At 41.0% G+C, this 14,505-nt stretch overlaps 1 protein-coding gene across 1 annotated transcript in view; it reads right to left on the bottom strand.

Annotated features, from left to right (window-relative positions):
• Positions 1-6,110, bottom strand: part of LOC137758964 (uncharacterized) — a 45,556-nt gene extending 39,446 nt beyond the window's left edge. The window contains exon 1 of the mRNA XM_068534910.1: positions 5,992-6,110. Within this exon, the coding sequence (XP_068391011.1) occupies positions 5,992-6,110 (119 nt within the window). The remainder of the gene's footprint in view (positions 1-5,991) is intronic.
• Positions 6,111-14,505: the final 8,395 nt, after the last annotated feature.

The following is a 14,505-nucleotide window of genomic DNA, read 5'->3' as shown; positions in this document are numbered from 1 at the left end:
CAAACACAATGAATAAATAAAATGCATAGTTTGTTACATATTGATCAACACAAAAGACAAAAATGAAGTAGAGAGGGGAACAGGTAGTGTGGGGAAGGAGGTCTGCAACTTCAAATGCAGTGGTAGGAATGGGTGTCATTGACAAAATGACATCTGGCAAGAGCCTGCAAGCAGAAACAAGAGCATAGCTTGTATGCAGTAAGCACTGCAAGGCAATATGAAGTTCTGTTACAAATTCTGTGAAGGAAAAGTGAATTTCTGAGTAGGTTCACTGGAAAAGATAAATGTTAACATACTATTTTAGTTGCTAATTCCCTATCACAAGCAATGAAGCTTAAAAATCTTACATCAACTATTAAGTAAATTAAAAAAACCGCTGAAACCATTATAACCACCAGTAGTACCAAAGTAGCATTCTTATTAAAAGTATGAAAATAACCATTGCAATATAGAATACAGAAAGATAACAAAAATTACTCTGTTGTTCAAAGTAAATTATTATAAAATTTCAACTTGGGTCACAGAAGCCTATCAAAAAAATAAGTATGGGAAAAGCATAAATGGAAAAAAGAAATATTCACAAGTACAAGACCTAAAACTCATTGTAAGTACTCCCCATAAGTTATCTGACCCAATCCAGGACTAACACTCTAAAGAAACATGAAAACAAAAAGACAATCACTCAGAGACCAGATGACAGAAAGAGGAAAGGAATCGTTTCAAAGATGTGTTACAGAAAGTTCAAGTACAAAATTTTCAAATTAATATTGAGAATGCAAAAGGAAAAAAGACCCAGCAAGTCTAACTAGCAATGAAATAAATAAGCAAAGACAAAAAGAGAAGTACATCTAAACACACAAAGACTGACCAAAAGAGAATAAGGAAACTCCTAAACCAAAAGGTCACAGAGGTGTCCTATCCAACATTAGCTCATGGGATGATGATAGGTGTTTATGTGGGGGGGGGGGGGGGGGGTGAATAGGTCAAAGTTAATCTATTAGATTCTTTATGCAGTACATCTCAGAATCTTTCAAAATGCCACTGTGAATTATGAATCACTAACCTACTTTGGGGGTAGGGTATGGGGGGCACGAGTAAGTACGCATAAGAATGTAGTCTTTCCCATGCCAGCTCACCACGGAACCCTTTATTTTGGCCAAAAACAAAAGTCTGTGAGAAAAATGTTGTCCTAAAGGATGGTAAGACAGATGAAATTCATAAATCGCTTTGTAGAGTTAAAGGAATGCTAAAAAAAAAAAAAAATTTAAGGACTTTCTGGTTGTTGTTTTTTTCTTTTATTATTGGTAGAAAGCCAGCCAAGAATCAGTTGGACTTACAAACATGAGTACATGGATGAATAAAAGATAGAAAAGAGAATAAATCAAAATTCTGATATATTTTACTGAAGAGGATATTTGGATACAAATGTTGTTATGAAGCAGTCCAACTATGCTAAAGTAAAGAAAGAAAAATGCAAGGGTTGTACTCGTCCTAACTGACAAAAGTGAAATAAATCACCAGGATGGAATGGTATCCAACCAGAGCTCTGGATGCTCTTGAGGACGACTATGAATTTGTAGGCAAAGTTAGATAGAATCATCCAAATAGCCCCAAATTTGGCTCCTACAAAGGCTCCGGAGAAGACCCAATAAAATAAGATTCATTGTGGATTTGTTGGAAGTATAGGGTAGGTTGATGGAATTTTTAATTAAGAATAGACTCAGACACTGAAGTAAAAATAACCTAATAGAAGAAACACCGTAAAGTGATAGAATCTATAGATATCTGTATTAATTCTATATCTATAGGTAGATTCTGTATCTATAAAGAGAAATAGATATAAAACACCTGAAATTTTTTGAAGTGGTAGATAAACTGAGGCAGGAAATAATGTTTATTTAGACTTTCGACACATCTTAGACAACATTCTTCAACAAAGGCTTAAAATATTAAATCACTATCAAAAGAAATATTCTGCCCCAGATAGGAAAGTGGCTTGGTGGCAGAAAACAAAAGGAAGAAATAAGCAAAATTTCAAATATAGTTTCTCTCGGGATATTAGTGAAAACTAGTCTCATTTGCATAATATTGAAAAATGGAGCACACGGCAAATGTTCAGGTTTAGAAATGAGCAGTGAAATGCCAAGCGCCAGAGATAACCGATGGAGAGTTATTTATTTATTTAGTACAGTCCTGGCAATGACAAGGGTCATAGCCAGTATGATCCACGACATTCAAGGAAGCTCTCCACGTGCCAAACACCACCTGAGTCACTGTATGTGCATTACTTTGTTTAGTCTTCACAACTTCCTACAGAAGTAATTGCCATTTTATTCCATGAGTTTACAAGCTAGACAGTAAAGGCTCAGAGAGGAAAGTAACTTCCCCAAAGATCACTAAGGTAAGTAGGTGGCAGTAACAGTAGCTACTAAATGATAGAGCTAAAATTTGAAACCTGGCAACTGACCCCAGAATCCTTACCTACTTTGGGGGTAGGGTATGGGGGGCACAGAGTAAGTATGCATAAGAATGCAGTCTTTCCCATGCCAGCTGACCACGGAACCCTTTATTTTGGCCAAAAACAAAGCACTGCGAGAAAAATGCTGTCCTAAAGGGTGGTAAGTCAGATGAAATTCATAAATCACTTTGAAAGGTTAAAGGAATGCTAAAAAAAAAAAAAAAAATTAACTACTGCACCAATGGTTCTCAAACTTGAGCATGCATCAGAATCACCTGGAAGGCGTGTCAAAGACAGACTGCTGGGCCCCATCCCCTCGAGTTTCTGACTAAGCAGATTTTGTGGGTTCCGAATTTCTATTTCTAACAAACTGATGATTCTGCTCAAGGGCCCACACTTGGAGAAATATGGTCCTAAGCCACAGGTGGTGAAACAAGAGATCACGATAAGAATGGTCTCGGGAAAAGGAGAAAACCTAGGTGAAGAAAGCTGGCGTGGAATTAAGGAAAGGAGGGATGAATCATCCAGTAAATGGGGTCAAGCTAAAATCACATGGAAGTTTTCCTGGGCCTTTTGCTCCCTGGGTGGGCAAAGAGTCTTCCTGGGACCTCAAACAGCCTAAAACTATTCAACCCAGCTTCGGGCACAGTATAAATTTAATGGCAAAAGGATGTCCCCACGTTCAGGATCTCTGTACTCTGGCTACCACCACAAACCTTACCCACTGACAATGCCTAGAACTCCTTTAACAGGACACAAAACGTTTTACTTTGTAGCAAGAAATAGAAGCTTGAGAAGGAAATAAGTCCTAAAAAGTGAATATATATCGCTGTCTACAGATCTCATTCAAAATGTAAATGACTGCTTATAGATTAACCATAGGTCTAATATAACATGGCATGTCTAATATTCTTAAAATTACCAAAATTCAGTTTTATTACTTTGGAGAGGAAGCATGATGCTACATGAAAGGCATCAAATTTGGTGTTAGAAATCCTATATTTGGGGATAAATGACTTCTGACAAGTCTTTTTTTGTTTCTTTGTTTATATTTTATTTTTGGCTGCGTTGGGTCATCGTTGCTGCACGTGGGCTTTCTCTAGTTGCGGCGGGCGGGGGCTACTCCTCGTTGCGGTGCACGGGCTTCTCATTGCAGTGGCTTCTCTTGTTGCAGAGCACAGGCTCTAGGCACGTGGGCTCAGTAGTTGTGGCTCGCGGGCTCTAGAGCGCAGGCTCAGTAGTTGTGGCGCATGGGCTCAGTGGCTCCGCGGCATGTGGGATCTTCCCGGACCAGGGCTCGAACCCGTGTCTCCTGCATTGGCAGGCGATTCCTAACCACTATACCACCAGGGAAGTCCAGACATTTTCTTCATACGTAGAAAAGGAGCAGTAGGGACTTCCCTGGTGGCACAGTGGTTAGGAATCGCCTGCCAATGCAGGAGACACGGGTTCGAGCCCTGGTCCGGGAAGATCCCACATGCCGTGGAGCCACTGAGCCCATGCGCCACAACTACTGAGCCTGTGAGCCACAACTACGGAAGCCCGCGCGCCTGGAGCCCGTGCTCCGCAACAAGAGAAGCCAGCGCAATGAGAAGCCCGCGCACCGCAAGAAGAGTAGCCCCCACCCGCCTCAACTAGAGAAAGCCCACGCGCAGCAACGACCCAACGCAGCCAAAAATAAATAAATATAAAATTAATTTATTTTTTAAAAAAAGGAGCAGTAATTCCCCACAGAGATGTGAGGATCAAAAGGGATCATATTTGTGAAAGCATTTGGTCAATTATAACTCACTTTTTCAATTATAAGGTGTTAGGACTACTTCGGGGAGTAACACGTTTTATACAAGCTGTTACTAGATGTGCACTGTATTCAAATTTAGGGTGCATATTAACGTCCAGTGTCATTTATACACAAGAGATGCCTTCTAGGCTCAAGAGACAAAAGTTACAAGTGATAATCAGGCATTCATGACGCTGGGATTTGATAACGTTTCTCCCAGTCTAAACGCAGTGGGAAAAATCCAGAACTGAAAGTGGACACAAACCACTTAGTATTTTAGGAAAGCAGGAGAGACACAACAGGATTGGGGAGAAGTATCAAGTCTATCAGAAGCTCTCAGGGACGCCTGGTGTCTACCTACAGAGGCTGCAACCAGCATATTCTTAGGACAAAACCCTAAGGTAGTGGGTGGTTTTTTGTTTGGTTTTTTGTTGCCTGAGAGTGAGCTACTGTCCCGATATCTCACTCTAAAACCTATAAAAAGAGAAGGGCTGTGTTCCTCCAGCTGTGGCACCTCAGGGTAGGGTCCTCTACCTAAGGCTCTGAAAAAGTAAGGAGGGCACAGTGCTACCTCATAGTACAAAAAGGTACATGAAAGACCTATGTTCTCCTTCCTCTGCTGCTGGCAGGCACTAAGATGAGGAAGAGATGCTCAGAAGGCCATGGCATGGTGATGGAGGAGTCCAGTCTGGCTGCGGCACCTTCACGACCTTAGGAAAACTGTCGGCAAGCTTTCATTAGAGTAGGTTCAGACCACAACGTGCATATTCATCTTTCATCTGTTTAAACAAGGCACTAAATAGTAGGTGTCACTGGTCACTTCCTATTGAACAAAGCCTACAAGATTTTAGGTAAGCATCAAGACACTGATGTTGGGTCAGGCGAAGATTTCTTAGCTATGACACCAAAAAGTATATTGATAAAAGAAAAAAATAAGCTGGGCTTCATTCAGATAAAAAATAATGCATTTCAAAAGACACCATTAAAAAAGTAAAGACGTGCCATGAACTAGGAAAAAATATTTGAAAATCATATATCCAATAAAGGACTTGTATCCAATAATAACAAGTGTTGGCAAGGATATGGAGAAACTGGAACCCTCATGCATTGCTGGTGGAATTGTCAAATTCGAAACTGCTACTTTGAAACACTGATTCATCATATGACCCAGGTAATTACCCCTAGGTAACCACCCAAGTGAAATTAAAACTACATGCACACATCAGCCAGAGCGGCGAACACGTGGAATCAAACCAAATGTCCATTAATTGGTGGATGGATAAATAAAATGTAGTATATCCATACTATAGAATATTCTTTGGCAATATGATACATGCTACTGCATAACCTCAAAAACATTACGCTAGATAAAAGAAGCTAGACACAAGAGACCACATACGGTATGATCCCATTTATATGAAATGTCTACAAAAGGCAAATCTATAGAGGTAAGAAGTAAATTATCGGTTGAATGGGTCTGGGGGTGGGAATGAGAGTGATTCCAAATAGGCACAAGGTTTCTTTTGGAGGGTGATGGAAATGTTCAAAAATTAGATTACATGATAGGTGCATACAACTCTATAAATTCACAGATTTTACTAAAAACCACTGAATTGCATATACTTCAAAAGAGTCAATTGTATGGCATGTGAATTATACATCAATAAAACTGTTTAAAAAATAAAGAAATTTAAAAGAGAAGTCAGGGACAGCCCTGACCCCAAACCTCACTACGAAATGTTAACATATTTACACAGAAATCTGCCACTTATCCTGATGTCGCCCTTCCAGAAACTTGACTCTTAGGATGACAAAGAACACGAACACAGAGTAAGAGACCTCCAAACAGGGTCTAAGATAGCCGTGGCTCATTTATGCACTTTAGACTACAGGAGAAAATGGAAGTCCTCCCCTCGCCCCTACCCAGCCTGAGATGAAAACTTAATGACTCATAGGTACAAATGCAGGGCACCTAATTTTAAGCTCGATTATCTGGTTTTCCTCAGCAGCTACATTAACTAAGTGACAGTTAATACTGAGGATGGGATCAGAAGCAAACTCTCAAAGCACAGGCCTCTGGGTCTGGTCAGCCCCTTACAACTTCACACCACTGAGGGCAGGGCAGCAGCGGTACCCTGGTGGCCAAAAATGGTTATGACATCTGTTATCTGAGGCTGGAAAGAGAATCAGTTTCTCAAAATGAGGTCATCAAAATAGCCATGGGTATGCACCCATTTATGATACAGGTTCTCTTGCCTCACTCAAACCAACTGAATCAGAACCTCCAACAATGATACCTAAGAATCTGCATTTTTAACAAGCCCCCTCGATGATTCTTATGTTTTAAATTTTATTGTGCACAAGAGCCCTTTACTTAGAGAATATTAGCGATGGAAGGAACCTTGATGATCATCTAACCCAAAGTTCACATACTGTAGATGAAAACACTGGGGACCAACGATGTAACATGATTTTTCAAAGATCAAATAGTTCTTTAAACTCTTTAAAAAACAAAACAAAACTATGTCTCTAGTCCTAAAAATTGTCAAGAATACTACTGACAAAAGAGAATATAGGGACTTCCCTGGTGGCGCAGTGGTTAAGAATCCGCCTGCCAATGCAGGGGACTCGGGTTCGAGCCCTGGTCTGGGAAGATCCCACATACCGCAGAGCAACTAAGCCCATGCGCCACAACTACTGAGCCTGCACTCTAGAGCCTGTGAGCCACAACTACTGAGCCTGTGTGCCACAACTACTGAAGCCCGCGCACCTAGAGCCCACGCTCCGCAACAAGAGAAGCCACTGCAATGAGAAGCCCGTGCACCTCAACGAAAACCCAACGCCTCCAATAAATAAATAAATAAATTAAAAAAAAAAAAAAAAAAGAGAATATAAAATGTACCTTGGAAATATTTTCTTCAAAGATTGATGAAGATAACATGCTTAATCATTTAAAGGGATATGTTTCTGCTCTCAGGAAAATTCATCCAGAGCACCTCATTACCTGAAGCTGCCAACGAAGTGAGTCATCATAACAGTTAAATTATTTTTTCCTTGTTGGTATGTTCAGTTTAATTATTGCCTTTTTTCCCCAAACCTACCTCCCTTGAGAAAATGCATAGGTTATTTGACCCAAAACACCAACATTCTTACAGATCACAAGCATTAAGTCATCATTTCCTCTGAAGCCACAGCTCCAGGGCTGCAAGTCATATTTTTATATTAATGCAGCCTGAATTCTCCTGTGCGTGGCTCCTAAATCATGAGCTAGCAAGAGGGAGGAGATATGGGGATATATGTATATGTATAGCTGATTCACTTTGTTATAAAGCAGAAACTAACACCATTGTAAAGCAATTATACTCCAATAAAGATGTTAAAAAAAAAAAAAGATTACATTCTATTGGAGGAAAACAGTCAATAAACAAATATACAAATTAATTAAAAAAAAAAAAAGTGGGTCTGTTTCCAGGGGCCTATTTAGCCAGTGGGTTCATCACCCGAAACCTCAGGCTCCCTTTCATTATTCCTGCTTGATCCTGCCTTTTGATAATTTCCAGTAAAGCACTGTTGTCTTATTTTCTGCTTTAGACAAGCTTAAGGGAGAGCTTCTTAAGTCACTTGACCAAAATATATTTTGGAGCATGGAAAGAACATAGTTTCTTTGTTTTTGGGGGGGGGTTTGTTTTCACAAAAGAATTACTTGGATTCAAAATCTTGTTCACTGACTTGTTAATCGTGATGTAGTGACGTGACAAATTTCTCAGCCTGTTAGAGGCTTTAATTTCTTTTTCACAAAATGTAAAGAATAACACCTACCTTGCAAGGTTTTTTGCAAAGATTCTAAAAAACACGTAGTACGTAAAATAGATAATATATGTAACACGAACAGTGTCTATTGTATATGTATAATTGTCAATGAAAAAATGTTGCCTGCCATATCAGTAAACAAAGGATGTTGCAGCCATCAAGCCATCACATTATAGCCGCCCCAAGAGTGAACCCTGAGGAAACTCAGGATGGAAACAGGATGCCCACCATCTAGCAGTCAACTGCCACAGCCACCCCTGATGGTGCACCCCGAGGGAACTCAGGATGAGAAAGCACAGGATACTGGCCCACATAGCTGAGGTGCATATCAAAGGAAGGATTTCAGTGAGCCCAGACTTTTGCATCTTCCCATACACAGAAAAACACTAAAAATTCATTAACTCGAGATGTCTGGTTTTCTTTAATTAACAGGAATCTTTCGATGTTCCGATTACCTGGTCTTTGTTGCAAAAACTCCTATAGTTGATGGTTCCTCCCTCTCCTTTTTGGATCAGTCCCTCAGAGAGAGCTGAGAGGCTGTGTCCCAGGCTTAAGTCCTCAGTTTTGCCCACCCAATAAAACATATTTCTCAACTTTGAGGTTGTGCATTTTTTTCAGTCAACATCATATATATGTTAAATATACATATATAGAATATATATACACAAATATACATATATATTAGTGTAGGGGGTAAAAACATGCACTTTTCCTTGTTATTTAACCACTCTGAACCTCAGTTTCCATTTCAGCAAAATAGACATATTAACAGGTCCTAAATCACAGTGCCGTCAGAAGGGCTAAACACACATAAAGCATGTACCCACTGTCTGGCAAACAGTAGGAGCTCAACAAATGTTGTCCAATGGCAAGGCAGCCCTCAAGAGACCAGCGGTCAGTACGTGGTGGGTATTATGATTATTGTTCATTTCTTTCAGGGGCAATCTGGAAGCGCAGAGGCAGAGGTTTGGAGGAATTTTAGGGGTCCACACAATACACCCAGGGGGGAACAACACAGATCCCCTGAGTGGGGTTCAGGGAGCACCTCAGCAGCCCTGGCCCTTCCTGCTCTCTCAGTTGGGAGGGTCTCAATGCTGGACTTTGTATTTTCAAAAGATGGCCCGGGCCTTCTTCAGAGAAGAGGAGGTGACAGACAGCATGATGATGGCTGATGAAGGTGTGGGATGATGAGCGGAGAGTCAGCTTGTACCAGAAACATCAACACTCAACCAATGCCTGGCTCTACTTCCTCACCTGTTGATTGATGACTAGGCTTTATCTAGTTTCAGGACGAGAGTAAAACACAAGGATTCGAAGTAGAGTCACAGGTGTAGAAAACAAACTTATGGTTACCAGGGGGGGAAAGTGGGGAGGGGAGAGGGATAAATTGGGAGATTGGGATTGACATATACACAACACTACCTATAAACTAGATTACTAATCAGGACCTACTGTATAGCACAGGGAACTCTACTCAGTACTCTGTAATGACCTGTATGGGAAAAGAGTCTAAAAAAGAGTGGATTATATGTATATGTATAACTGCTTCACTTTGCTGTACACCCGGAACTAACACAACATTGTAAATCAACTATACTCCAATAAAAATTTAAAAAAACACACGCAAGGATTCTCCAAAGATCTTATGTTTGGACCTGATTCCTAGATCTTCTTCTGGGAATTGGGGGTGGGAGGAGAGACAGTAAAGGAAACAGTGGGGTGGGGCGGGGGGATGTGCATAGGGAAATGAGCGCTTCATGGTGGAAGCACTGAAGCACCACAAAAGGAGCTCCATTGATCCTGGAGAAATCCCCTCAAGTCCCCTCCAGGAAAACTTCAAAACTCAGGACTGTCGATTCAGCGCACCTGAAAAAAAACCGAGCAGATGGACGTCAGGACCCCGTTGGGATCCTGCAGCTCCATGGCTGTGGCCCCAGCAGTTTTGAGGGCAAACAGCTTACTCCAGAGTATTGATCCAGCCACAGCACGGTGCAATCTGCTTTAAAAAAAAAAGTCTGTTTGAGAAATAGACCCACAGACACAGAAAACAAAATTTCGGTTACCGAAGGGGAAAGGGTGAGGGGAGGGATAAATTAGGAGTGTGGGATTAACAGAGACACACAGATATATGATATACGTAAAATAGATGAACAACAGGGTCCTACTGTAGAGCACAGTATTACTGTGTTCAATATTACTCAGTATCTTGCAATAAACGATAATGAAAAAGAATCTGGAAAAGAATATATAGATGTATGTATGTATACGTATGTATGTGTGTATGCATAACTGAATCACTTTGCTGTACACCTGAAACCACCAACAACGTAAATCAACCATTCTTCAGTTTAAAAAAATAATTTAAAAATAATTTTAAAGTCTGTGTATGTACAGCAACCCTACCCCGTCAAGCCGGGAAGACGAACAGCAGTTAAGTGTAGACAGAGGCAACCCACCACATTGTCCCCAGCACGCAACTCCAGACATGGTCAGAAGCCTTTTACTGCCTGAGAGTTTTAGCACATGAGGGGGAAGCTTTTCAACTCAATTAGCATTCAATGGTCCTGATGCTCAATCACAGGGATCAGCTGGGAAGTTACTAAAGCCATTACCAGGGGCTGGAGTCGCCAGCTGAGTTTGAAATGTCAGTGCCTTTCCCCTGACACCACCTCCCCTCTTCCCACTGTCCCTCCCAATCAGAGGTCCTGATAATTTGGTAACCTTTCACAACAGCAGGCAGTCATCCTTCAGTCTTGGGATCGGGGATTTTGAAATACCCAAGGAGTCAATTACAGCTTGGCTCTGTCCCTGGGAAAAGAAAGCAGCATCCGAGAGGTGGAAGGAATTGGGGTCCTGGGCAACGCGGGCAGGTGAGTTCCGAGGCGCCTTCTCCCAGATGCTGCCTGCATCCCACCAAAGCTTCCGAGGAGACCACAGCCTGTAGGCTCAGAAAGAAGAGCCTGGGAAGACCCAGCTCAAGGTTGCTATAAGCAAAAGAGAATATGAAGGGAGAATTGTCTCGAATTAGAGGAGGATTGCAGGAATGTAACCCTTTGTATTCTAAAGATCTGACAGTGAATTGGTAGGTAGGTAGGACCTTGGCTAGTTGTTAATCAATACTCATTGGCCCTTTCTCTTTGCTGCATCCAGATTCCCTTCGACAGCCCCCTTGCCTCTGGGTGGGGCCCTGGGACGAGCCCTGACCAGTGGACCATGCGCAGAAGTGGCTCTGTCCTCTCTGGGCAGAAGAGGCCAAGAGCGTGCGTGCCTTCTCCAAGCTCCCTTCTTCCAGCGCGGGGCTCTGAGGACCTGAGGAAGGTGACGCCACAATGTTGAAGGACCCTGAGTCCCTCACATCTGCAAAGAACAGAGTCTCCCACTCCAACCCTGGCCAGTAAATCGAGCAAGAAAGAAAACTTGAACCTGTATGGATGAAGAATGTCGCCTGCCCTATCAGTCAACAGAGTGATGTAGCCATCAAGCCATCATCAGCCATGGCAGCCATCCCCGATGGTGCACCCGGAGGGGATTCAGGATGGAGAAAAGCAGGACGCTGGCTCTAGATAGTTCAAATGCACATCAAAGGAAGGATTCCAATGAGCCCAGACTCCTGCCTCTTCCCATACATAGAAAAATGCTAAATTCATTAACTTGTTTTTCTTTAATTAACAGTAATCTTTTGATGTTCCGACTACCTGGTTGTTTTGGGGTTTAATGTTTTGTTTTGTTTTGTTTTTTGCAAAACTCCTATATGTCCTGGTTCCTCCCTTCCCTCTTCAGTGCAATCTCTCAGAGCGATCTGACACTGCCTCCCGGGCTTAAGTCCTCAGCAAGTCCACCAAAAAAAAGATGATTCTCAACTTTTAGTTGTGCATTTTTTTTCAGTCAACACCTGCTAAGCCACTGAGGTTTTAGGTTGTTTGTTAGTACAGCTACCATCAGTTATCCTGACTGACAAAATGACATAATCAGAATTACAAACAAAAATATCCGTCATACATTTTAGTTTGTATTTTCTTGAAGTTCTATTTGGATCTTATTTTAGTATCTTCCATGTCTCAACCTTTCATCTAGCTTCTTGAGCAAATGGAATAGAGTTATAATAACTATTTTAATGCCTTTTTCTACCTGTCATAGCATCTGTGTCATTTGTGTATAGGTTTTGGTTGATTTTTCTCTTATTTATGTGTTGTATTTTCATGCATCTCTGCATACCTCGTAATTTTTATTTGCTAAATATTGTAAATTTTAAATTTTGGGGTGCTGTATATCTTTGTATTCTTCTAAATATTCTTGAAAATGTTCTTTGGGATAGAGTTTAGTTACTTAGAGACAGTTTGATCTTCTTTGGTCTTGCTTTTTAGTATTCTAGGGAGGACCAGGGGAACATTTAGTTAGGGCTAATTTTGTGCCGCTACTGAGGCAAAACCTTTCTGAGTACTAAACCCAATGTCTCATGAATTATATGATTTTCCACTACTGGTGTGATCAGGCACTATTACCAGTCATATGTGAGTGCTGCAAATGGTTTCCTCTAATCTTTCCAAGTGACTCTTTCTTGGGTAGATTCCTCACACGAATGCACTGATTAGTCTTCAGAGGAAGGTTCTGCAGATCTCCAGAGTTCTCACTCTGTACTCTTGTCTCTCCCCTGTTACTCTGCCCTTTAACTCTTGCCTGTTTGTTCTCCTTGGACTCCTAGCTCAGTATCCTAAACTCAGGGAGACTGACTGCTGGGTTCCAGCAGGTTTCCTGACTCATGGCTCCAACTGAGCTCTCCTTCTCCATGCTATTACTTGGAAACTGTCTCTAGGCAGTAAGTCAAGGCAATCCTAGGACTTACCTTTGCATGTCCTGTCTTTTGGAGATCACTGTCCTTTATTACCTTATATTCAATGTCTTAAAATCTATTGTTTCATAAAGTCAGTCTTGTTTTTTATTTATTTTAGGTAGTAAGATTTTTTTGTGAAAAGATTTTAAGATGTCATAAATCTGTATAATAAAATATTATTATACAGGCTACGTAGAAAAACTCCTACTTGTTATGAGGCTTATTGTTGTCAAGCAATATATGTTAAAACTGAGGTCAGCATATCCTAACGTGTAAGTTGTTTCAGTAGCCCCTGGCAAAATAAATTTGAATTTTCCATCACAAAAAAAAAAAAAAAAAAAATATCCGTCATATATACATATATATATATATATTTATATATATATATATTTATATATATATATATTTATAAACAACAAAATAACTGAATTAACTGTCCAAAAAAGGGAGCTGGTTAAATAAAGGATGGTACACGATACAGCCGTTAAGACACGTCTTTAAAATGATGCTAATGACATGGGGATACGATAAAAAGTGAACTTATTGTTTTTTCTACTGCAGAGTAGTAACCAAAAAGTAATTGTAAAATAATTTAAGTACTTTGCTTAGAGTCTTTGAAGGGGATTTATGGATCACAGATTTTTTTTTTTAAATTCTCTCCTTCCCGTCTTACCACAGCACTTTCTCCCACACTTCCTTCTTCAAATATTCGTGCACAAAATCCCCGCCACTAGCCTACTTACCTCTAGCCTCCCCTTCCTTTTTTCCCCAATACTGTACCCCCAAAACTAAAGGACAGTCCACCATGCAGAAAAGGAAGAATAGGTGGAAGGAGGGTAAGACTTCTAACAGTCATACATCAACAATGCTCACCCAGAACCTCTGGCAAAAGGAACTTCATTTTCCTACATCTTTCCAGAATCAGAATCTTGCTCACCTCTGGCCTAGGCTTAAAGGGAGCTCTTGTCGTCAGAGAAAAATTAAGGAGTTCTCCACTGCCTGTGAAAGTAACTGAGGATGCTTTCTGATGCATTGCAGGCACGGAGAGAGAGCATGTTTAGCTTAGTCAAGGCTTCTTTCATGACATGGAAAGAAAAGAGGTCAAAGTTACATTAAAATGAAGAATCAAAGAGTTCTTTGATTTTTGAAAGAAATCATTAATTGCATGACTTTTGATCAGACTGCATGTCTTATCAAATCTGGAGCTCATCCTTGCACGTGGATGAATAATACAAGAGTCCCCACAAGATCCCTCTTCCTCTGCAGCCCCATGTTTTTCTCCCTTTGGCTGGTGACAGTGGTTTTTGTCCTCTACGTGAGTTGGATGGGTTGGGAATGTGTCACTTTGAAAAGAAGATGCCCTAACACCTGTCCATAAAAAAGGCAGAGTTCTGGTTACCTCAGCCCTCCCATCCATTCTGGGCACCCACTCAGGGCTCCAAAATGATCTTGTTGGCTGGGCCTTCACAGTAGATAGGTGTGAATTAAATGACAAAGCTCTGGGCTGCGTCAGACAGAGGGGGCAAATCATAGTGTCTGATAGGACAGGTATTTTGCCTGTTTTTAAATTTCTACACAATGGGGGATCCTTTTCTAGGCTGACCCATCTGGAAGTTGCTTTCCCCC

The sequence above is a fragment of the Eschrichtius robustus genome, chromosome 2 (genome assembly GCF_028021215.1).
Source record: "Eschrichtius robustus isolate mEscRob2 chromosome 2, mEscRob2.pri, whole genome shotgun sequence".
NCBI classification, from domain to species: Eukaryota; Metazoa; Chordata; class Mammalia; order Artiodactyla; family Eschrichtiidae; genus Eschrichtius; species Eschrichtius robustus.
The sequence above is the reverse complement of the archived record's forward strand: the minus strand, read 5'-3'. Positions and strand labels throughout refer to the sequence as shown.